Raw genomic sequence first — 23,685 nt, 5'->3', positions numbered from 1 at the left:
GGTCCTCAGCTGTTAGCACAAGGCACTTGGATCTGTTGGAAAAGCTTGGGACTCAATGTGGGAGACCCAAAGTCCAAGTGGTTGGACTGTGGCAGGTGGAAGTGACTTGGGAGTTTCCTTGGAGCATGTAGGTATCTCCTAGGTTTGGGGATCGAGTGCCCTGAGCTCAGTCCCAAGTCTGCTTCCTAGTAATTGTGGGCTTCGGCCAACTTCCTGAAGCATTTTCAAAATCAACTCTTTGTCCATAATAAGGGAATAATAATTCTGACCACAGGGGGTTCTGTGAGAATTAAATGAAATGATGCAAAGTGCCTTGCACCTTGTATATGCTCAAAAGTATAAGACATTATTTGAGTTCCTTCAAAATGCTCTTCTCTCTTTAAACTCCACACTCAGCTCTTGGTGGAGTTCATGGAGCTACCAGTGGACAGGGTTGAGCCTGAAGGAAATAACTTGCTAATCACCATCCGGCACCTGACTCTTACTCCAGCAACGTGTTCAGGAAGAACCTACAAATGTGCGTTCCTGTGTTTTCCTTTCCTAGGATATTCTTAGCCTAAAAAGGAAAGCCTAGAATATATTACTTCGTATCCCAGGTCCTAATGCTTAAATATTTCCTAAGACAGCCACCAAAGACAGCCACCAACTGAGACTAGCTATATTACAGTGTCAGATGGATTTGCCTAAAAACAAAGAGAAACTTTAGCACCACTAAAACTATTAAGTTGAAAGGCATTGCAAGGCTTATTAATTTTGCAGAGGAAAGGCGAAAGATAAAGTTTTCCAAGTCCTCTAAAGGTAGCGCATTGTGGAGAAAAAAGATCTTCCTCTACAATGAAGCCAAAGAATCTGATTCTTCAGTGTGGCACAGAGCACACACTTACAAGAAAAAGTGAGGCACAACGAGTCATATGGAGCTGCAGACACAGAAGCGTACCACAGTCCCTGAGTTATTGGCAGATCCCAAAATCTGGCCTTCAAAGGCTTCCTTTTATGGGATGTGGAGATTTTAGTTGAATCATACTGAGATGCCTGGAAAAAACCAATTCCCAATGAAAAACACAAGGGGCTCCATGAGGGCATTAGCTTAGACCATGGTTGGCCAGGAAAACTTGGCTTTAAGAGTTGGCTAATGTTGTCACACCCAGAAAGGGCCATCCTGCCTGTTCAAAATTTTCTTACTTTTTTAGTTCTCAAACTGCTTTTCTCTCACAACCTCATTTCCCTCAGCAGACAACCAAAACCAGTGATTACCAGACACCAATGCAATAAAAGGAAACACTTAAAATAGAGAAATGGAAGATGGAAAAGGACAACTACAGGGAGATTTTCATCTCCTTGAAAGGACAACTACAGGGGAATTTCATCTCCTTGAAATGCATGTGTATTAAAGAACCATGTTAATTTTATTTCACAAGGAAATTCAAAACATTTAAATGAAAATATACTTCAAAGAACTGTCTGCTCTGGCCTGGATAACCCAACTACAACTCTGGCTGGCCAAGAGAAACCAAGCCTAGACAAAATGCACAGGGGCAGGAGGAGGAAAGGTGTTGAATTTGGAGTAGAGCAAGGGCTACTCTACTTCGAGATCAAGCCCTGCTCTACTCCTCTGAGCCATGAGCCCTGAAGCACGATTCGATGTTATTACCTGCTTTATTGTTATGGGTTGAATTGTGCCCACCCCCCAAATTCGTATGTTGAAATCCTCATCCCCAGTATCTCAGAATATACTGTGACCTTATTGGAAAGGTCACATGTGACCTTATTTGGAAATAGGGTCATTGCAGATGTAATTAATTAAAATGAAGCCCTAATCCAATATGACTGGTGTCCTTATTAAAGGGGGACATTTGGAGACAGACAGGTAGACACACACACATACACACAAAGGAAAAAAGCCACGTGAACATGAAGACACAGAAAAAAGTGATGGAGCAGTAGTCAAGGAATGCCAAAGATTGCCAGCAAACAACCAGAAGTTAGAGGAGAGGCATGGAACAGATTTCTGCTCACAGAAAACTATTGACAAGATAATTACCCGAAGGCACCTTTCTTGGCTGATGGGTTATAAAAAGGTACCTCTCGCTCTGAAATGACATCTCTCCTGGTGCCAAGGAACACGCTCTGCTAGGGGAACACAGCCTGGTTGTCAGTGCTGCCCCCTGGTCCTCTCTATCACAAGCTCCATTCTGTGTGCTCTCACCCTCAGAATCTCATACACCACGCAAACGGAGCAAACATGATGATCAGGTAGTTTGGTGGTGGATCACTGCAAGTCATACACATATTCATTGGTCTGAAAAAGTATTAAATGTTAAACTTCGTATATAAACCAAAGCACTAAACATAATTGGTAATAACTGACTTTTTATATGATCTTGATGAGTTACTGAGCTCTTAGGGTGATTCACAAAGATTTAGCATCCTGATAACTTAAGGGAGAAAAAAGACCTAATAACCAAGAGAAAATGATTAAAACTTGATGATCAGAAAATAACTTCAGTTGAGATTTGAGAAGATGGCGGAAGAGTAAGACGCAGAGATCACCTTCCTCCCCACAGATACACCAGAAATACATCTACACGTGGAACAGCTCCTACAGAACACCTACTGAACACTAGCAGAAGACCTCAGACCTCCCAAAAGGCAAGAAACTCCCCACGTACCTGGGTAGGGCAAAAGAAAAAAGAAAAAACAGAGACAAAAGGATAGGGACGGCACCTGCACCAGTGGGAGGGAGCTGTGAAGGAGGAAAGGTTTCCACACACTAGGAGCCCCTTCGTGGGCAGAGACTGTGGGTGGCGGAGGGGGAAAGCTTCAGAGCCGCAGAGGAGAGCACAGCCACAGGGGTGCGGAGGGCAAAGCGGGGAGATTCACGCACAGAGGATCGGTGCCGACTGGCACTCACCAGGCCGAGAGGCTTGTCTGCTCACCCGCCGGGGCGGGCGGGATTGTGAGCTGAGGCTCGGGCTTCGGTCTGAGCGCAGGGAGAGGACTGGCGGCGTGAACACAGCCTGCAGGGGGTTAGTGCGCCACGGCTAGCCAGGAGGGAGTCCGGGGAAAAGTCTGGACCTGCTGAAGAGGCAAGAGACTTTTTCTTCCCTCTTTGTTTCCTGGTGCGCGAGGAGAGGGGATCCAGAGCGCTGCTTAAAGGAGCTCCAGAGACGGGCGCGAGCTGCGGCCATCAGCGCAGACCCCAGAGACGGACATGAGACGCTAAGGCTGCTGCTGCCGCCACCAAGAAGCCTGTGTGCGAGCACAGGTTACCATCCACACCTCCCTTCCGGGGAGCCTGTGCAGCCTGCCACTTCCAGGGTCTCGGGATCCAGGGACAACTCCCCCGGAAGAACGCACGGCACGCATCAGGCTGGTGCAAAGTCATGCTGGCCTCTCCCGCCGCAGGCTCATCCCACATCCGTGCCCCTCCCTCCCCGCGGCCTGAGTGAGCCAGAGCCCCCGAATCAGCGACTCCTTTAACCCCGTCCTGTCTGAGCGAAGAACAAACGCCCTCCAGCGACCTACACGCAGAGGCGGGGCCAAACCCAAAGCTGAACCCCGGGAGCTGTGCGAACAAAGAAGAAAAAGGGAAATCTCTCCCAGCAGCCTCAGAAGCAGCGGATTAAACCTCCACAATCAACTTGATGTACCTGCATCTATGGAATACATGAATAGACAACAAATCATCCCAAATTGAGGAGGTGGGCTTTGAGAGCAAGATATATTATCTTTTCCCCTTTTCCTCTTTTTGTGAGTGTGTATGTGTATGCTTCTGTGTGAGATTTTGTCTGTATAGCTTTGCTTCCACCATTTGTACTAGGGTTCTGCCTGTCCATTTTTTTACTTTTAAAAACTTTTTTTGTAATAATTATTTTTTATTTTAATAACTTTATTTTATTTTATCCTACTTTATTTTACCATCTTTCTTTCTTTCTACTTTTTCTCCCTTTTATTCTGGGCCATGTGGATGAAAGGCTCTTGGTGCTGCAGCCAGGAGGCAGTGCTGTGCCTCTGAGGTGGGAGAGCCAACTTCAGGACACTGGTCCACAAGAGACCTCCCAGCTCTACGTAATATCAAACAGCGAAAATCTCCCAGAGATCTCCATCTCAACGCCAAGACCCAGCTCCACTAAATGACCAAGAGGCTACAGTGCTGGACACCCTATGCCAAACAACTAGCAAGACAGGAACACAACCCCACCCATTAGCAGAAAGGCTGCCTAAAATCATAATAAGGCCACACACACCACCAGACGTGGACCTGCCCACCAGAAAGACAAGATCCAGCCTCATCCACCAGAAAACAGGCACTACTCCCCTCCACCAGGAAGCCTACACAACCCACTGAACCAACCTTAGCCACTGGGGACAGACACCAAAGAAAACGGGAACTACAAACCTGCAGCCTGCAAAAAGGAGACCCCAAACACAGTAAAATAAGCAAAATAAGTAGACAGAAAAACACACAGCAGATGAAGGAGCAAGGTAAAAACCCACCAGATCTAACAAATGAAGAGGATATAGGCAGTGTACCTGAAAAAGAATTCAGAATAATGATAGTAAAGATGATCCAAAATCTTGGAAATAGAGAAAATGCAAGAAACATTTAACAAAGACATAGAAGAACTAAAGAGGAAACAAGCAATGATGAACAACACAATAAGTGAAATTAAAAATACTCTAGAAGGGGTCAATAGCACAATAACTGAGGCAGAAGAACGGAGAAGTGACCTGGAAGATAAAATAGTGGAAATAACTACTGCAGAGCAGAATAAAGAAAAAAGAATGAAAAGAACTGACGACAGTCTCAGAGACCTCTGGGACAACATTAAACGCACCAACATTTGAATTATAGGGGTTCCAGAAGAAGAAGAGAAAAAGAAAGGGACAGAGAAAATATTTGAAGAGATTATAGTTGAAAACCTCCCTAATATGGGAAAGGAAATAGTTAATCAAGTCCAGGAAGCACAGAGAGTCCCATACAGGATAAATCCAAGGAGAAACATGCCAAGACACATATTAATCAAACTATCAAAAATTAAATACAAAGAAAAAATATTAAAAGCAGCAAGGGATGGGCTTCCCTGGTGGCACAGTGGTTGAGAGTCCGCCTGCCTATGCAGGGGACATGGGTAGGTGCCCCGGTCCAGGAGGATTCCACTTGCCACGGAGCAGCTGGGCCCGTGAGCCATGGCTGCTGGGCCTGCGCGTCCAGAACCTGTGCTCCGCAACGGGAGAGGCCACAGCAGTGAGAGGCCTGCGTACCGCAAAAAATAAATAAATAAAAAATAAATAAAATAAAATAAAAGCAGCAAGGGAAAAACAACAAATAACACATAAGGGAGTCCCTATAAGGTTAAGAGCTGTTCTTTCAGCAGAAACTCTGCAAGCCAGAAGGGAGTGGCAGGACATATTTAAAATGATGAAGGAGAAAAACCTACAACCAAGATTACCCAGCAAGGATCATTCATGCAGATTTGATGGAGAAATTAAAACCTTTACAGACAAGCAAAAGCTGAGAGAGTTCAGCACCACCAAACCAGCTTTACAGCAAATGCTAAAGGAACTTTTCTAGGCAAGAAACACAAGAGGAGGAAAAGACCTACAATAACAAACCCAAAACAATATAGAAAATGGTAATAGGAACATACATATCGATAATTACCTTAAATGTAAATGGATTAATGCTCCCACCAAAAGACACAGACTGGCTGAATGGATACAAAAAAAAGACCCATATATATGCTGTCTACAAGAGACCCACTTCAGACCTAGGGACACATACAGACTGAAAGTGAGGGGATGGAAAAAGATATTCCATGCAAATGGAAACCAAAAGAAAGCTGGAGTAGCAATTCTCATATCAGACAAAATGGACTTTAAAATAAAGACTATTATAAGAGACAAAGAAGGACACTACATAATGATCAAGGAATCGATCCAAGAAGAAGATATAACAATTGTAAATATTTATGCACCCAACATAGGAGCACCTCAATACATAAGGCAAATACTAACAGCCATGAAAGGGGAAATCGACAGTAACACAATCATAGTAGGGGACTTAAACACCCACTTTCACCAATGGACAGATCATCCAAAATGAAAATAAATAAGGAGATACAAGTTTTAAATGATACATTAAACAAGATGGACTTAATTGATATTTATTGGATATTCCATCCAAAGACAACAGAATACACATCTTTCTCAAGTGCTCATGGAACATTCTCCAGGATAGATCATATCTTGGGTCACAAATCAAGCCTTGGTAAATTTAAGAATATTGAAATCGTATCAAGTATCCTTTCCGACTACAACGCTATGAGACTAGATATCAATTACAGGAAAAGACCTGTAAAAAATACAAACACGTGGAGGCTAAACAATACACTACTTAATAATGAAGTGATCACTGAAGAAATCAAAGAGGAAATCATAAAATACCTAGAAAGAAATGACAATGGAGACACGACAACGCAAAACCTATGGGATGCAGCAAAAGCAGTTCTAAGAGGGAAGTTTATAGCAATACAATCCTACCTTAAAAAACAGGAAACATCTCAAATAAACAACCTAAACTTGCACCTAGAGCAATTAGAAAAAGAACAAAAAAACCCCAACATTAGCAGAAGGAAAGAAATCATAAAGATCAGATCAGAAATAAATGAAAGAGAAATGAAGGAAAGGATAGCAAAGATCAATAAAACTAAAAGCTGGTTCTTTGAGAAGATAAACAAAATTGATAAACCATTAGCCATACTCATCAAGAAAAAAAGGGAGAAGACTCAAATCAATAGAATTAGAAATGAAAAAGGAGAAGTAACAACTGACACTGCAGAAATACAAAAGATCATGAGAGATTACTACAAGCAACTCTATGCCGATAAAATGCACAACCTGAAAGAAATGGACAAATTCTTAGAAATGCACAACCTGCCAAGACTGAATCAGGAAGAAATAGAAAATATGAACAGACCAATCACAAGCACTGAAATTGAAACTGTGATTAAAAATCTTCCAACAAAGAAAAGTCCAGGACCAGATGGCTTCACAGGAGAATTCTATCAAACATTTAGAGAAGAGCTAACATCTATCCATCTCAAACTCTTCCAAAATATAACAGAGGGAGGAACACTCCCAAACTCATTCTACGAGGCCATCATCACCCTGATACCAAAACCAGACAAAGATGTCACAAAGGAAAACTATAGGCCAATATCACTGATGAACATAGATGCAAAAATCCTCAACAAAATACTAGCAAACAGAATCTAACAGCACATTAAAAGGACCATACACCATGATCAAGTGGGGTTTATTCCAGGAATGCAAGGTTTCTTCAATATATGCAAATCAATAAATGTGATACACCATATTAACAAATTGAAGGAGAAAAACCATATGATCATCTCAATAGATGCAGAGAAATCTTTCAACAAAATTCAACACCCATTTATGATAAAAACCCTGCAGAAAGTAGGCATAGAGGGAACTTTCCTCAACATAATAAAGGCCATATATGACAAACCCACAGCCAACATCGTCCTCAATGGTGAAAAACTGAAAGCATTTCCACTAAGATCAGGAACAAGACAAAGTTGCCCATTCTCACCACTCTCATTCAACATAGTTTTGGAAGTTTTAGCCACAGCAATCAGAGAAGAAAAAGAAATAAAAGGAATCCAAATCAGAAAAGAAGAAGTAAAGCTGTCACTGTTTGCAGATGACATGATGCTATACATACAGAATCCTAAAGATGCTACCAGAAAACTACTAGAGCTAATCAATGAATTTGGTAAAGTAGCAGGATACAAAATTAATGCACAGAAATCTCTGGTATTCCTATACATTAATGATGAAAAATCTGAAAGTGAAATTAAGAAAACACTCCCATTTACCACTGCAACAAAAAGAATAAAATATCTAAGAATAAACCTAACTAAGGAGACAAAAGACCTGTAGGCAGAAAATTATAAGACATTTTGGATTGGATTGGCTTTCCATCTTGGATTGGAAGAATCAACATTGTGAAAATGACTCTACTACCCAAAGCAATCTACAGATTCAATGCAATCCCTATCAAACTACCAATGGCATTTTTCACAGAAGTAGAACAAAAAATTTCACAATTTGTATGGAAACACAAAGACCCCGAATAGCCAAAGCAATCTTGAGAATGAAAAATGGAGCTGGAGGAATCAGGCTCCCTGACTTCAGACTATACTACAAAGCTACAGTCATTAAGACAGTATGGTACTGGCACAAAAACAGAAATATAGATCAATGGAACAGGATAGAAAGCCCAGAGATAAACCCACGCACATATCGTCACATTATGTTTGATAAAGGAGGCAAGAATATACAGTGGAGAAAAGCCAGCCTCTTCAATAAGTGGTGCTGGGAAAAACTGGACAGGTATATGTAAAAGTATGAAATTGAAACACTTCCTAACACCATACACAAAAATAAACTCAAAATGGATTCGTGACCTAAATGTAAGGCCAGACACTATCAACCTCTTAGAGGAAAACATAGGCAGAGCACTCTATGACATAAATCACAGCAAGATCGTTTTTGACCCAGCTCCTAGAGAAATAGAAATGAAAACAAAAATAAACAAATGCGACCTAATGAAACTTAAAAGCTTTTGCACAGCACAGGAAACCATAAACAAGACCAAAAGACAACCCTCAGAATGGGAGAAAGTATTTGCAAATGAAGCAACTGACAAAGGATTAATCTCCAAAATTTACAAGCATCTCATGCAGCTCAATAACCAAAAAGCAAACAACCCAATCCAAAAAAGGACAGAAGACCTAAATAGACATTTCTTCAAAGAAGATAATACAGATTGCCAACAAACACATGAAAGAATGCTCAACGTTCATTAATCATTAGAGAAATGAAAATCAAAAGTACAATGAGATATCATCTCACACTGGTCAGAATGGCCATCATCAAAAAATCTAGAAACAATAAATGCTGGAGAGGGTGTGGAGAAAAGGGAACACTCTTGCACTCTTGGTGGGAATGTAAATTGATACAGCCACTATGGAGAACAATATGGTGGCTGCTTAAAAAACTACAGATAGAACTACCATACGACCCAGCAATCCCACTACTGGGCATATACCCTGAGAAAACCATAATTCAAAAAGAGTCATGTACCAAAATGTTCATTGCAGCTCTATTTACAATAGCCAGGACATGGAAGCAACCTAAGTGTCCATCAACAGCTGAATGGATAAAGAAGATGTGGCACATATATACAATGGAATATTACTCAACCATAAAAATAAACGAAAGTGAGTTATTTGTATTGAGGTGGATGGACCTAGAGTCTGTCATACAGAGTGAAGTAAGTTGGAAAGAGAAAAATAAATACCGTATCCTAACACATATATATGGAATCTTAGAAAAAAATGTCATGAAGAACCCAGGGGTAAGACGCGAATAAAGACACAGACCTACTAGAGAACAGACTTGAGGATATGGGGAGGGGGAGGGAAGGGTAAGCTGTGACAAAGTGAGAGAGTGGCATGGACATATATACACTACCAAATGTAAAATAGATAGCTAGTGGGAAGCAGCCGCATAGCACAGGGAGATCAGCTCGGTGGTTTGTGACCACCTAGAGGGTTGGGATAGGGAGGGTGGGAGGGAGGGAGACGCAAGAGGGAAGAGATATGGGAACATATGTAAATGTATAACTGATTCACTTTGTTATAAAGCAGAAACTAACACACCATTGTAAAGCAGTTATACTCCAATAAAGATGTTAAAAAAAAAAAGAAAATAACTTCAATTTCATTGATTTTCACAGCGATTTTTCTATGAGAAACAAGAAGAGTTAGTCATGTCAGGGTTTTTTTTTGCGGGGGTGGGTCATGGCTAAGACCAAACATTTATACTAACTGAAGGTAAGGATATATGTAAATAATGCATATTTTTTTAAAAGACGCATTTTATTACTTTCAAGGGCTCTGAATCCTACAATTGCATTAACCGTCTGTTGCTTTGTGGAGAGCCCACTCTAATCAATAGAAAAGAATAGCTTGAAACCAGCAATCAAAGTCTCACTTTCAGCTGGACCTGCTTCTACTTGTGCTGAAATTACACTATGTCCGGTAAATTGCTATTTGAATATGCAGAAGCAGTGTTTTCCTCAATAGGTAAACACTTCCAACAACAACATTAATTCATCCTATTTGCTTATTAAAAATAAGCAAATAGGATGCTTAATAAAGCATAAAACTTTAGCTTTTCAAGGCCAAAACCACAAACTCTTAAATAGTTCCAGCTAAATTAATGAGGTTTTTCTATACTAATTTCTAAAAGTGTGGTTCTAAATCCTAGGAAAAGCTAGGAAAGATAATTAAAATAGAGAAAGGCAACAGATAATTTGGCAAAAGGCTGAATTAAAGGTCTAATTCCATCCTAAGCTCCCAAGTTAAAATGTTTTTATAACCATAATAGCATCTACATGAAGTTAATCCAATTATGAACATAATAAAATTTATTATTAGATTTCCTGTGCAAAATTGGTATCAGAACCATTATGGTCAGACCTGTGATGAGACTTGGTCTTAGTTGATCCCAAGTTTACATTAAAAAGTGACCCTGGAATGGAGTCAACTCTTGGCTCTTCCTTGCAAGTTGGTGTTTCCTTAAATGTTTCTCTTAAGTTTTCCCCCCCAAGGACAAAGAAAGTTCTGAAATGGTAATCAGGCCACGTAATTACAGGTTTGAAACCAAGCAGGTTCCATGTAGTGTCACGTTTCATTTCACAGATCTGATTATGTTTTCAAATGACTCAACCTTGGTCTAATATGTATGCTTAGATAAAGGGATAAAACCATTTTTATTAAGAAAATAGTTGTTAAATGAAGTTATAGATATGAAAGTATGGACCATTATTGGGAATTTCTATGAAGGAGTTGAAAATATGTGTAATGCTTCAGTAATTCCATTTTCATAATACATCAGCACCTTGTAGTCGTAGCCTCTAAGCCACGCTATTGAAAAGTAGGAACTTGAGAATGTTTTAAAATGAAAGCCATTAAGTTTCCTAAGCAAAACACTATTCAGATTCTGTTTGACTGCCTAATTTTGGGTGCATAAGCAAAACCCAAGCTAATCTTACTAGGACATTCCATAAGAAACAGTTCCCCAAATGTCTCTGTGAATTTGAGCTTTGCTCAAATGTACAAGACCACGTCTTAGATTCATTTTCGACAAATATAGTTTATTTGTAAGTATCCAAAATAAGATGGTTTAGATTTTTTCTTCCTCTTAGCAACTTGCTTTACCCATCAGTTGTTTTTCTTTCTAAGCCTGGGTTTATGCAACAAACATAGTTCTTTTCTGGTGACTATTATCAGCTGGTACCTCTTCAGAAAGAGCAGCCAAAGTTCTTAGGTTGAACAATGCATCCCATAAAATGACTCCAAAAGCCCATTCCCGGCATCTAATAGGAACATTTCTTGAATACCAATAAGAACATGACAATTAGGGGAATCTTTCCCTTCACTGCTGTTTAGTCTAGGTTATATCGAGGAGATGAGAAGATAGCACACTTTAGGAATGCCTAAGAAATAGTAAGCTATGAAGAATTAAATTGTCATCATGTTCCATCTGACTGGGAAAAAAATAATAAATAAGAGCAATTTAGGATCATCTGCAGGGTTCGACAGTCTTGTCAAATTTTGCATCAATGGACCATGAACCAAAACGTGATCTCAGATTCAGAGCATATATGCTCTTCCCTGCTAAAATCAAAGAAAGTCTGGGATGTTATGATGTATGTAATTAAATAGTTAAGGTAGGATAGGAGGAAGGAAAGGAGGAAAGTCAAAGTGGAAAAAAACAGATAGAGAGGACAAAGAAAAAAGTATTTTCTGATGTATAAATTCGGGGAAAAAAGTTAAATTCATCTGCTTCATACTATCAGAAAAGTAAAACGCCCTCCCCCATCACTCTCTCTCTCTTCTCTTTCAGCAGCAGAAATAAACAAAGCAAATATATGACAAAAATTCCATAATCTACTAAATGCAGCTTCCTTAAAATACATTATCTGTCTACTTCCCTGGGATAACGTTTGTTCTACTTCAATCATATAGCTCACTTCGAACATTCTTCTTCTATCTCTAAGCAGCCATAAACTCGTTCTGGAATTAGGTAAGGAATGATGTTTTCCTTCAGTAAAAAGCCATTTGCTCACCTTTGAAGAAAGTGGGCAAGGGAGTCTCTAGGGTTCCGTCCAGGATTCCAGGATTCTGTGCTAGAACTCGCAAATCAAAGCCTCACATAGTAACTTTTCCTTCCATCTGTCTCTCCCTCCCTTCATCCTGCTAAGAGAAACTTATTGAGTTCCCCCTAGATGACCGGTCCTGTGATGGAAGCTGAGGATAGAACGTGAACAAAAAGGAAAAAAAAAATCCCCATCTTAAAGACACTTCCATCCCCAGAGGCTTAAAAAATATTTACATAATTATAAAAATAAATATGTAATTGAAAACTTCAATGGAGGACATGAAGGGAAATTACAGGCTGCTATAGAATCCTGTAATAGAAGGATTTGATTCAAAGTTTTAACATGTCCTGAGAAAAACAAAACAAAACATGCATCTTGGTTTTAGGGGTAAAGAGAGTATTTTGTCCATTGACCACAGCCAATAAAATACTTAAACAAAATCTCATATTATGTTATTCGTGCTCAAATAAAATTTCTTGGGCCTTTGTTTGCTTTTAAAACTTTTTCTCTTGCTATAAAAAATGACTTCAAACATGAATAGCAAAGGATATTTACTACTAGTGGCTTAGGATGCTAATTTAAGATAAGCTAGAGGGTTTTAAGAGGAATGGAAATAAAATATCCAAATTAAAGCAACAGCCCTGGATCAGAAGTCAGAGGGTTTTTGTCCCCGTCAAACACACCTGAGCTGTGCTAGCTTGGCCAAGTTATACAGTGTCTCTGAACCTCAGTTTTCTCATCTCTAAAGCAAATGCCATATCTACCTTCAGTATCCTTCTGAGGGGCTTATGAGTTGAGGTACACAAAAGTGCTTTGTGCTCACCAGTCTAGAAAGTAGAGTATAAAAAGGGAGGAAACGAAGAGTTAAAAAAATAATGAATTCGTGTATTTATCTCTAAATTGCTTACTAATCACTAAGCAAAAGCTATTGCCAATATTATCAGAGTCAACTACTTAGCATGTCACACTTAGTACCCTGAAAAAAATACCAGCAAATGCTTTCTGCAATAAATAACCATATGTGCACTTGCAATCCAAATTTTGCTGAGAGAAGAAAGTGGCATTGTTTGGAAATACATGCTGGCTGGATTCTTTCTCTTCTTTCTCCCCCTCTTCAAAGCATATTCAAGGACAGTGGAGTGAACCTGAAAACGAGAAAAGTTCAACTTGAAAGAAAATGCCATTTTCATCGGAGGAGTGAGGTAGTAATTCTTCTTTGAGTTCCTCTCTTTAGCAGGCACCCGTATTTTCACTTTTGAAGCCTTTATATTTGGTACTGATTCCATGAAGAGTATTGCTCAAGACATACAGGCTCCATGGCCACCTGCCTTGCTTGATTAATGGGGCTGTTCTGAGAAATCATGGCCTGAAGGAGACATTTTTAACCAGTTCTGTCAGAAGGACTCACTCTGTTGACCTTCCCCGATTTCAGTGCAGGTTCTCCCAAGAGGCACGTGAGATTCTATAAATAGCCATCATTTGTAAAATATTCCAGAAGACTCACCTCTGAAATAAGCCCATCACACTAAATAACTTTCAATTATTGACGCGTTACCATCTCAATGAAGGGGCAGTCATTTTTACATAGAAAAAGAGCATTAGAAAATAAAACAAGATTTTTTTTGAACACCGTCAAGGAATGGGTTATTGATGACCAAGTTTTAACATATTTTTAGAGAGAATTCCCTATTTATTCAATCTGATCTATTTTGTCCTTCAGGTTTTCTTTACTTAAAAAAGGAACGACATATAAAATAGGAAACTCCTCAACTGTATTAATGCGAACATATTTTTTATTGAAGAATGAATGCATTTATGCTAAAGAGTCGTTTACATTTGTTGTGAAGCAGCAAGCGTATCTCCAAGAGGTGCATATTCCCCTCGACGTGACTCCATGCTTATTCTACATGCCTTAACACCGGACCCACACTCGGGGGCACACGTACACCCACACAGACGCAGACATGGACACACAGATACACAGACCAAAACGCCGGCACCACTGCTCTCTGGATTCAATCAACTCTCATTTAAGGCTTCTGTAAGGTGTCCTAGTGCCCCTAAAATTATTACCAGGATTCAAAACAGACTTTCAGAAAGGAGCAGTACCTGGAAAACTAGTCATCTGCTCTCGGCCTTAAATGCATGGATGTTAGCCAATCCTTTCAATGTCATTCAATATTGACTCTTTGCGTTTATGATATCTAAAGATTCATCAAACTGAGAAAACTCAGGCTCTCTTAGCGAGAATTTCTCATTAGAAATACCGAACAAACTGGCAACTCTGACCCTAAGAGATCAATCCGATTGGAAGATAAGAAGGTCAGATTTCCCTTTAGAATGGACAGAGGTTCTCTAGATAAGTCTGGTTTATATCATTTGTCTCCTACTCGAGCGTAGTGTTGAGTGATGGGTCAAAGATTCCTTAGTGATACCAACTCAGATTTGAAGCTTGCCATGAAAGGTTCATCAGAAAGGACCATCAACTAAATAAGTTACCATAAATCAGGGTTGAAGAAAGGACAGCCCACAAGGAGCTTGTTCAGTCGCTGATAACTCATTCCCTTTTTCCAACCTATCTGTGGTGGTAGTCTGAAACGCCCACTTTGTTTGATTGTTTCTTTCATCTGCTTGGTTATTTTCTTCCCTTTTGGTGTCCTGCAGTGTAGGGTGAGGCTGCATCTCTGTGGGGATGGTGGCGCGGACTGGAAGGGCGGAGAGGGAGGATGGGGCAGGCGGAGGAAGGGGGCTATTAGTAGTTGCAAGTGTTCTAAGAAGATAGATGAAGTGAATACAATAAGAGGGTACTACTTGATATACTTATGTAATAAAAACACTACCTTTAACTGTGAATTAACTGCCAACTATCAGGTTGTTAGCTGTAAAGCTCAATAACGGCTGTGCTGATTTGCTTACTGAGGAGAGAATCTGAAGCCAGCCAGGGGAGAGGAGCTCTCAGGATCAGCCTGAGGTGTTCCTTTAGTCCAGAGGCCTCCTCGCCAGCAACAGCACTCACCACCTCCCCACACAACTAGGGATCCTATAGGGGCATCTAACATTCTTGTTGGGTTTCATAAGGCAAGTTGGGATGGTCCATCACATAAACAGCCGCAGTGTATTTGCCTGAGAGCGCTGAAAATCGGCATGGAGAGCTCCTACAGGGAGGCATTGGAAAATGAGAAAAAAAAAAAGACCAGAGTCTAGAACTTTCCTCCCCAGCCACACTCCCACCTTCCTCATAGTCACAGCAGCAGCAGATTTCAATGTAATTACTTTAATAATACATTTCTTTAGATTTAGAATTGCTCTTCTGAATTTAAAAAGCTTGGTCAGCCAATAATTTGGCAGTCTTTTCATCCCAAATTTGAATCATTGCTTATTCATCGCTTGTCTTGAATGCCTTGACCAATGCTGCCTTTGCTGAAGCATCCTCAGTTCACTCAGCCGTCATCGGATTCCAATTCCTGGGACACCTCTTCCGAGGAGCTGTTCCTGTGGATCCGGCCATCGCTCTTCATACTGTGGAAAGTCTTCTTGAAGGCCTCCATCATGGCGTGGGCCAGCTTCTTGGCCTCCAGCTTGCTCTCGCACTCGACAGCATGGCAGTCCATCTGGTAGGACAGGTCGTCGTTAATCTCCCTGTAAACCCAGGCGAAGATGTCGGGGCTCACGTTGTGGTCGGCGGTGCAGTAGGCAATGCGGGCCACCTGGAAGGTATCCATGTGCACCGTGGCCTCCCCTTTGTGGTCGAGGTGATGGAGCCACACTTGGAACGGTCGGATTTCCAGGAGGGCATTGGCTGGAAAGACGTCTTCTCGGGCTAGCGTGTGCTTTTTCCAGAGCTCGATGACCGGCTTTTCTGTGCAGCCTGACAAAAACTGCATGCCTGTGGTGGGGACCTTACCCAGATAGGTCACCTGCAGAAGTAAGAGAGGAAGAAAAAGGAAGAGGTCAGCAGTAGGCTCTTCGTTCTGCTTGTTCACTGATGTTCTCAAACAATCATGGCGTCACCCTGGCAGGATGGAGAGACATCTTTCTTGCTCCCTAAAAGAATAACTGTCATCCGAATTTATATTTTTTCTCCCTAACAAGGTGACCCCTTGGCAAAGGTACTGAAATTTAAAAATAGGGTTAAACTTTAAAAATTAGAGTTTTAGAGACCTACTCTCCCTCCCTCAGCCCCCTTTTAAACTCAAATTAGAATGAATATGATCTTTTCCAAATTTGGCATTTCTTTGACACCATAAATCCGCTTGAAGTTTATTTTCAACCAAACACACGCAGAATTTAATGATAAGAAGGAGTCAAAAGGATGTTGCATCTGAAAAACAAAATCTTTATTAAACTTATCTCCGACTCTGGTTCTCTTTCCAAATCACTAAATGTCTGATTTCACCTAAGCTACTTGCTTCTAGCAAATGCCAAGGACACAAAAACTGTTCTATTTAAATTATGGCCTAAAACATGACTGTCTTCTCACCAACATAAAGTTTAAGCAATTCTTGAACTGATGGGCATCTGGTTAGAGTGATAAAAAATGAAAGATCTACAGATAGGTTAAGATTAGAACCCTGGTTCATCAAATAGCTAGATGGGCAATACTAAAACAAAGAAAAATAATTCCAGGTGATTCAGATAGTGTCCTTTAAAAAATTGGTTTATGATATACCAAGAAAAGATGTTCATTCTCTCGTTTTTGTTTTTTTTCACTCGTCAACATGGATAGACCCTCTACCCCTGGGCACCTGCATTATGGAAACACACAAAACTGAAGAAATCATTTAAGAAATAACACAAAATAGTATGTAATTTGGCTCAAAATTAGAGGCACGGATGTAAGTGCTATGAATTTTAGGAAAAAAGACCAGAAAAAGGTCCAGAGAAATGGTGAGAACTGAGAAAGGACATTTAGCCACAATGATTCCAAATCAATGTTTCTGTTTAATGGGACAATAAAGTCCAGAGACAAAAAGTTCAGGGCACAGACGTTAAGTCCTGTTGCATCTTTTTGTGTTTTGGTTAGCTCTTATACAAGAGTTCACTGGCTAATCCCTTTAAAAAGATGACTCTTAGTAAAGAGGCACAAGTGCTGCCCACTCTAGAAATATTTACTAGGAATCTATTATGTACGATGGCAATGTGCCAGGTGGGCATGGGGGAGAGGGAGGATGGAGAGGTCCAAAATCAGTGGAAGAAAGTAGCTGAATACGTGTTCAGAGCAGCGTTTTTGAGGCAGGTGAAGATGAGAATAAATCCCAGCTCATCAGTTCACCGGGTGGGTGGTCCTGGACAAACCACCAGCCCTTTGCACATGCACAGATACAACTATGATGCGAGGCAGCCCATGAAAAGGAGAGGCGAAGGGTACCACCAAGTACCTGAGCATTTAGCAGAGCCAGTGATGGCACCCACCGTGCTCATGGAACACCTCTGGGAGGGGAGTCATTGGATTTCAAAGCATCAGAGCTTCAAAACCTAGACAGGAGCCCAGCAAATCAGATGGTAAGCAGGAAGAAGGAGCAGGAAGGCAGGGGCTGCAGTGGGGAAAGGCCTCACCTGTCTGGGCACATGGGGCACTTTGGCCTGACCACACATTTGCCCTAAGACAGCCATGAAGGAGAGACAGATGGTCCATGACCGCTGGATAAAAACAGGCTGAACTTTGAAAGCTGGCCTTGCATGCCCTCTGAGGAGTCAGGTCTTCTCTGCTCTTGATGGGATGCCACTGAGGGTCTACAGTCCAAGGGGTACCTGGATCTGATGGAGGTTGTGAACTTGGACGGCTTGACAGATGCCAGGAAGAAAGACGGATGGGGAGAGCTGCCTAGCAGCAGGATGATCAGGCAGGAAGTTGTTGCAGCAGCACAGCCAGGAGACGGGGTGGCCTGACTTAGGAGTGGAGGTCGTGGGAAAGGACAGTGGGGACAGATGGGAACGAGATTCAGAGGTAAAACTGACAATACCTGGCAATACACTGAAGGGGGAAGATGACTCAGACAGACACTGCAAGTGCCTGCACTCCCCAAGGAGGCGGCTGGGTGAACAGTTCCTTGTCGCTCTGGACTGGAGTCACACACTAAAGGTGGCTTTGTCAGGAGACGCACAAGATGCGGCTCTTGACTTATACTACTTACTGAAAATGTGCTTTCTGTATATGGTATTTATGATATCTTTATTAACTGTTAACAATTTTATTTTTTTAATTGAGGTGAAATTCACATCACACAATATTAACCATTTAAAAATGTACGCTTCAGTGGCATTTAGCAGTCAAAATGCTATATGACTATCAGCTCTGTCTAGTTCCAAAGTATTTTCATCACCCCAAAGGAGACCCAGGCGCCATTAAGCAGTTACTCTCCACCGTCCCCTCGCTCCAGCCCCTGGCAACCACCCATCTGCTTTCTGTCCTTATGGCTTTACTATTCTAGATAGTTCATACAATTAGAATCACAAAATATGTGACCTTTTGTGTCTGGCTTCTTTCACTTAGCATAATGTTTTCAAGGTTCATCCAAGATGTACCATGTATCAATACCTCATTCCTTTCTATGACATCTTTACTTTTGGAAGTGGAAAAGCAAATGGAGTAAACTAGCTTTAGCGTTTGACGTGAAAAGTATTCTTTCTTACTGTCCCCCCGGAAACTAGAAATAACTATGTTTATATTTGTTATATTTGATAGAAACATTCTTCAGAGGAAGGGAATCTCCTTTGATGTGCTTTAATCTCTCTCTCTCTCTCTCACACACACTCTCACACAAACACAATTTTTAAAAAAAATTATACAGTGGCTTCTATCATGATATAATTAAAGGATGAGTTTTAAAAACTTTATTGTAAGTTGTTGATGGTTCCCTCCAGTGGAAAGCAACTTAATAATAGTAAAATTTGGCAACTAAGAAAAAAATGTATTCCTCTCATAAATATTTATTACTTAAAAACTAAAGATTTTAAGGGAAATAAAGTTTTATTTTGGAAGTGTGCTTGAGAGAAGAATGGAGCAGAGATTATAACTCAAAGAGTTTAATACGACAACAATGAAAGCTATTTAATAATACGCAGACACTTATATAAAAATTTTTTTTAAACACTGAGGTTCAATGTATACATAGATGTAATCTCCTGGCACTAAAGTTACTAGGAAAGTAATATTTATTTACTGGCCCGGTTTCACTAGTATCACCTAAACAACACACTATATGCACCAAGCATAAGGTCCCACATTGCTGTTCATATACACCTGCAGCCAAATGAAGCCACACACTGAATAGTAATAACTAATATTTGTATCACACTTTAGGTAAAAAGCACTTTGCATGCATTAGATCCATTGACAGCCCTGTAGGTCAGGATGGAATATTATTTTCACTAACCCGATTTTAAAGACAAGAACCTTAGATGGGGTGGTAGCACTGGGGTATTGAATTCCTAGACCACTTTGCTATTAGATGAGAGTCGTTTCCTTGTAGTTTCACTTTTCAGCCACTTATTCATTTTTCCCATCTTTGGGCTGTCAGAGAAATTTTAGCTTTGTATGAACACCCTAGAAGCAGTGGGTCCTCCCAAAGAAAGAATAGCATTCTGTTGTTTCGTGCTTTTGTAAATGACACTCCCTTCCATGCCTGGGCATTTCTTTAAAATTTATTCTTGTTTTATAACTGCAGAAAGTAAGATTCAAAATCCTAAACTTTTCAGGTAAAACAGAACACAAAAAAATAAGGTAATATATATTTATATGTTTTATATAAACATATAATATACACTTTTTGCAAATATTTATTATATGTTTATAATATGTATATTATCTGTTTTCTAAAACTCAAAAACACATATAATCTATTTACAACGAAATCAAAGAAAAAATACTTTTAATCTAAAGAACTGCAGACTTCTGGCATCTTTCCAAAAGTTTTCTGTGAAAGGAGAGACATAAACAAGTTCTACCAGCACTAATCCTGAATATTCCATTAGCTTCATCTTGCAAAGTATTCCTAAACCTGCATATGGAGACAGGCTAAGAGCAGATTATGTGATGATGCCTCTCAACTTTGATATTGACAAGGGCCAACGTTCACACCAACTGTTTGCTGGAGCACCACAACTTATGTCTGCTCTCAACTGGGATTTGCAGTGGAGGCCACAGAGGCTGTAGTGGACAGTCATGCCCTTCCTCCAAGCACAGAATTAGCAAACATGTATCTGAAATGCCAGAGAACCGCTGATTCTCCGGTGATGGCAGCTCCAGTCCTGATGCTTGAAAATACCAGCCTCTTGGCAAGGCTCTTAGGTGAGTCTTCTCTGATAAAAATGCGCTAACCCTGCCCAAACCTTCCTAAACAGTCCCGGTAATGAACTGCTCTCTGGTTCCTGTAAGGTGTGGCCAACACAAAACATGAGTCAGAGGGTCTAACTTATACCACTGGGTGAACCTTGGGAAGTCAATGAAATTTTGTTTTGTTACCTGTGGGGAGTTGATAACTTTGTCTGAAACCCCATGAGATTACATAAATACAAAAAATAATGTTAACAAGGGTACTTCTTTTTTTTTTTAACATCTTTATTGGGGTATAATCGCTTTACAAGGATGTGTTAGTTTCTGCTTTATAACAAAGTGAATCAGTTATACATTTACATATGTTCCCATATCTCTTCCCTCTTGCGTCTCCCTCCCTCACACCCTCCCTATCCCACCCCTCTAGGTGGTCACAAACCACCGAGCTGATCTCCCTGTGCTATGCGGCTGCTTCCCACTAGCTATCTATCTTACGTTTGGTAGTGCATATATGTCCATGCCACTCTCTCACTTTGTCACAGCTTACCCTTCCCCCTCCCCATATCCTCAAGTCCATTCTCTAGTAGGTCTGTGCCTTTATTCCTGTCTTACCCCTAGGTTCTTCATGACATTTTTTTTTTCTTAAATTCCATATATATGTGTTAGCATATGGTACTTGTCTTTCTCTTTCTGACTTACTTCACTCTGTATGACAGACTCTAGGTCCATCCACCTCACTACAAATAACTCAATTTCGTTTCCTTTTATGGCTGAGTAATATTCCATTGTATATATGTGCCACATCTTCTTTATCCATTCATCCGATGATGGACACTTAGGTTGTTTCCATCTCCTGGCTATTGTAAATGGAGCTGCAATGAACATTTTGGTACATGACTCTTTTTGAATTATGGTTTTCTCAGGGTATATGCCCAGTAGTGGGATTGCTGGGTCGTATGGTAGTTCTGTTTGTAGTTTTTTAAGGAACCTCCATACCGTTCTCCATAGTGGCTGTATCAATTTACATTCCCACCAAGAGTGCAAGAGGGTTCCCTTTTCTCCACACCCTCTCCAGCATTTATTGCTTCTAGATTTTTTGATGATGGCCATTCTGACTGGTGTGAGATGATATCTCATTGTACTTTTGATTTGCATTTCTCTAATGATTAATGATGTACAGGAAAAGAATTATCTGAATAGAGTTTCCCTAGAAATGGAATAAAAAAGAAATCTCTAAGTAGAGTTTCCTTGAAAATGGAATGCAAAATGATGAAATGATGTACCAAGACACTCTCCCCTCAGAATGACCCCTTTAAATCAGCCCTGCTATCATCCTTACTGGCCCGGGTTCCAGAATCCTGACTCTGTGCACTTTCCCCTAATAAGTCAATTATTTACTACCTGCCTGCAGATATCCTAATGATCCCATTACGTTCTCCAGAGTCTGGCATTCACCCATATTGCTGACTATAAGTCACTGAAAAAAAAAAAAAACTATTCAGGCTTCAAAAAAGTGAATTTCTCTTTAATTTTTTATATATAATTTAATAGAAATGTGCCTTATGGCTCTGCTTTTCAAGGAAGACAGAGTAAAAACTTAAAAAAAATTATCTCAAAATACGAAAGATTCAGTTCTGCTGTGCATGCAGCCATGCCCTCTGTGGTTATTGGACCACAGAATACATGTGTCTCAATAAACAGAAACCCTTGAAATACAGGGCTTTATCCATGTATCCCTTTATGTCAACACTCTTGCAGGGATTTACTCTAACTGTACATAGAGATCCCTTCTTGCCAGTCTTTCTCATGTGGGAGACTTGCTTTCACACCCTCTGTAGGCACATCCTCCTTATGAGAACACGGGACTCAGTGTGCAAGGCTGCCTCGGGGCTTCCACCACTGATATAGCTGTGTAGCAATGTAGGGTCTGTGAATGAGAACGCTGTGATCCTGCCCGTCTATGAAAATATGAAAGAAGTGAATGTTTTCTACATGAATAAGTCCGTTCTGAGCCTCATCCTTAGGGGTTGCTATTTTCCAGAGCCACAAAGCAGACGAGAAACACAGAGTCACGAAATTGTTCCCTATGTGTCCAAAATGGTAGACAGATTTTTTTCAAGGTGCCACCTCCCCAGGTGCTGGGAGAAAGGGCCTTGGGAGACAACAAGAAGATCCTTCAGGAGGAGTAACAAGCCGTTGGAAATAAATACTGGCATCTCTTCCATGGTTGCAGAAACAGGCTTTGGGCAAGAAGCTTATGAATCATTCAGAGAGAAATAAACAAACAGAGCAAAGAAAAATAAAAAGTTTTTCCCTCTGTGTCATTCAGTGTCATAAACTGATGCCCAGACACAGACGTGTGTAATGTGTGTGAATCGGCTTTGCCTAATCCCAGCTGAAGAAAGTATTCGAGGATATTCATGGCGTGTAAAAATACAGAGAGGCCACGGAGCCAAGGGGCCTGCCAGAGTGTCTGCAGCACTTACAGTGTCTGACCAGGTGAGACCAGCGTCCTCAGAATTTCTCCTTCCCACGCATGAGTTTTCCAACACCGCAGCCAGCTCTCCATTCATGAATCACCATTCCCTTCTCATCTGAGGCAAAATAAACCCTGGCTGCCTGTCATGCATCCTTGTGGCCGAGCCAGCACCGTTGCGTTCCTTCCTCTTGGTGGCCAGTGCATATTTCATTCTGGCCTGAAAAACCCTTGTTTAAGACCCTGATTCATCTGACCTTACACTGGACAGGCAGGTGGAAAGGGTAATACCAGGGTCCCTAAATGAAGATGTGAGATGGAGTGGATGATCACGTAAGAAGCCAGGCACCTGGTTTCCTGGGGTCTTCCACCTTCCAGGCTGGATAAGTCCAGCTTCCCAACTTTGGAAGCCTGACTTCAGTTCAGTTTACTATGGGGTTTCTCCGGGATGACACGTCAAGAACAAAGATTCTCCAGAGGCCTTTCTTGGGATATGAAAGATCTTGTTCCTCTTTCATTGTCTGTAGGAGACTTCCTTTCCCCAGCTGACATAAAAAAGATGATATAAACACAGGATGGAGAAAACATAACTGGGAATCCCAATAGCTTTTGGGTTACAAGGCAAAAGATGAGAAAAAGAAAAGCCACTCTTACTCCTAGGCCAAATATCAGAATCAA

At 40.8% G+C, this 23,685-nt stretch overlaps 1 protein-coding gene across 2 annotated transcripts in view; it reads right to left on the bottom strand.

Annotated features, from left to right (window-relative positions):
* Nucleotides 1-13,528: 13,528 nt before the first annotated feature.
* Nucleotides 13,529-23,685, bottom strand: part of PID1 (phosphotyrosine interaction domain containing 1) — a 257,491-nt gene continuing 247,334 nt past the window's right edge. For both annotated transcript variants that reach the window (XM_060015980.2, XM_060015983.1), the window contains exon 3: nucleotides 13,529-16,173. In XM_060015980.2, coding sequence (XP_059871963.1) covers nucleotides 15,697-16,173 — 477 coding nt within the window. In that variant the 3' untranslated portion in view covers nucleotides 13,529-15,696. The remainder of the gene's footprint in view (nucleotides 16,174-23,685) is intronic.

Source organism: Delphinus delphis, chromosome 7 (genome assembly GCF_949987515.2).
Source record: "Delphinus delphis chromosome 7, mDelDel1.2, whole genome shotgun sequence".
Lineage (NCBI taxonomy): Eukaryota > Metazoa > Chordata > Mammalia > Artiodactyla > Delphinidae > Delphinus > Delphinus delphis.
Note: the sequence above shows the minus strand (reverse complement) of the source record. Positions and strands in the feature narration are given on the sequence as shown.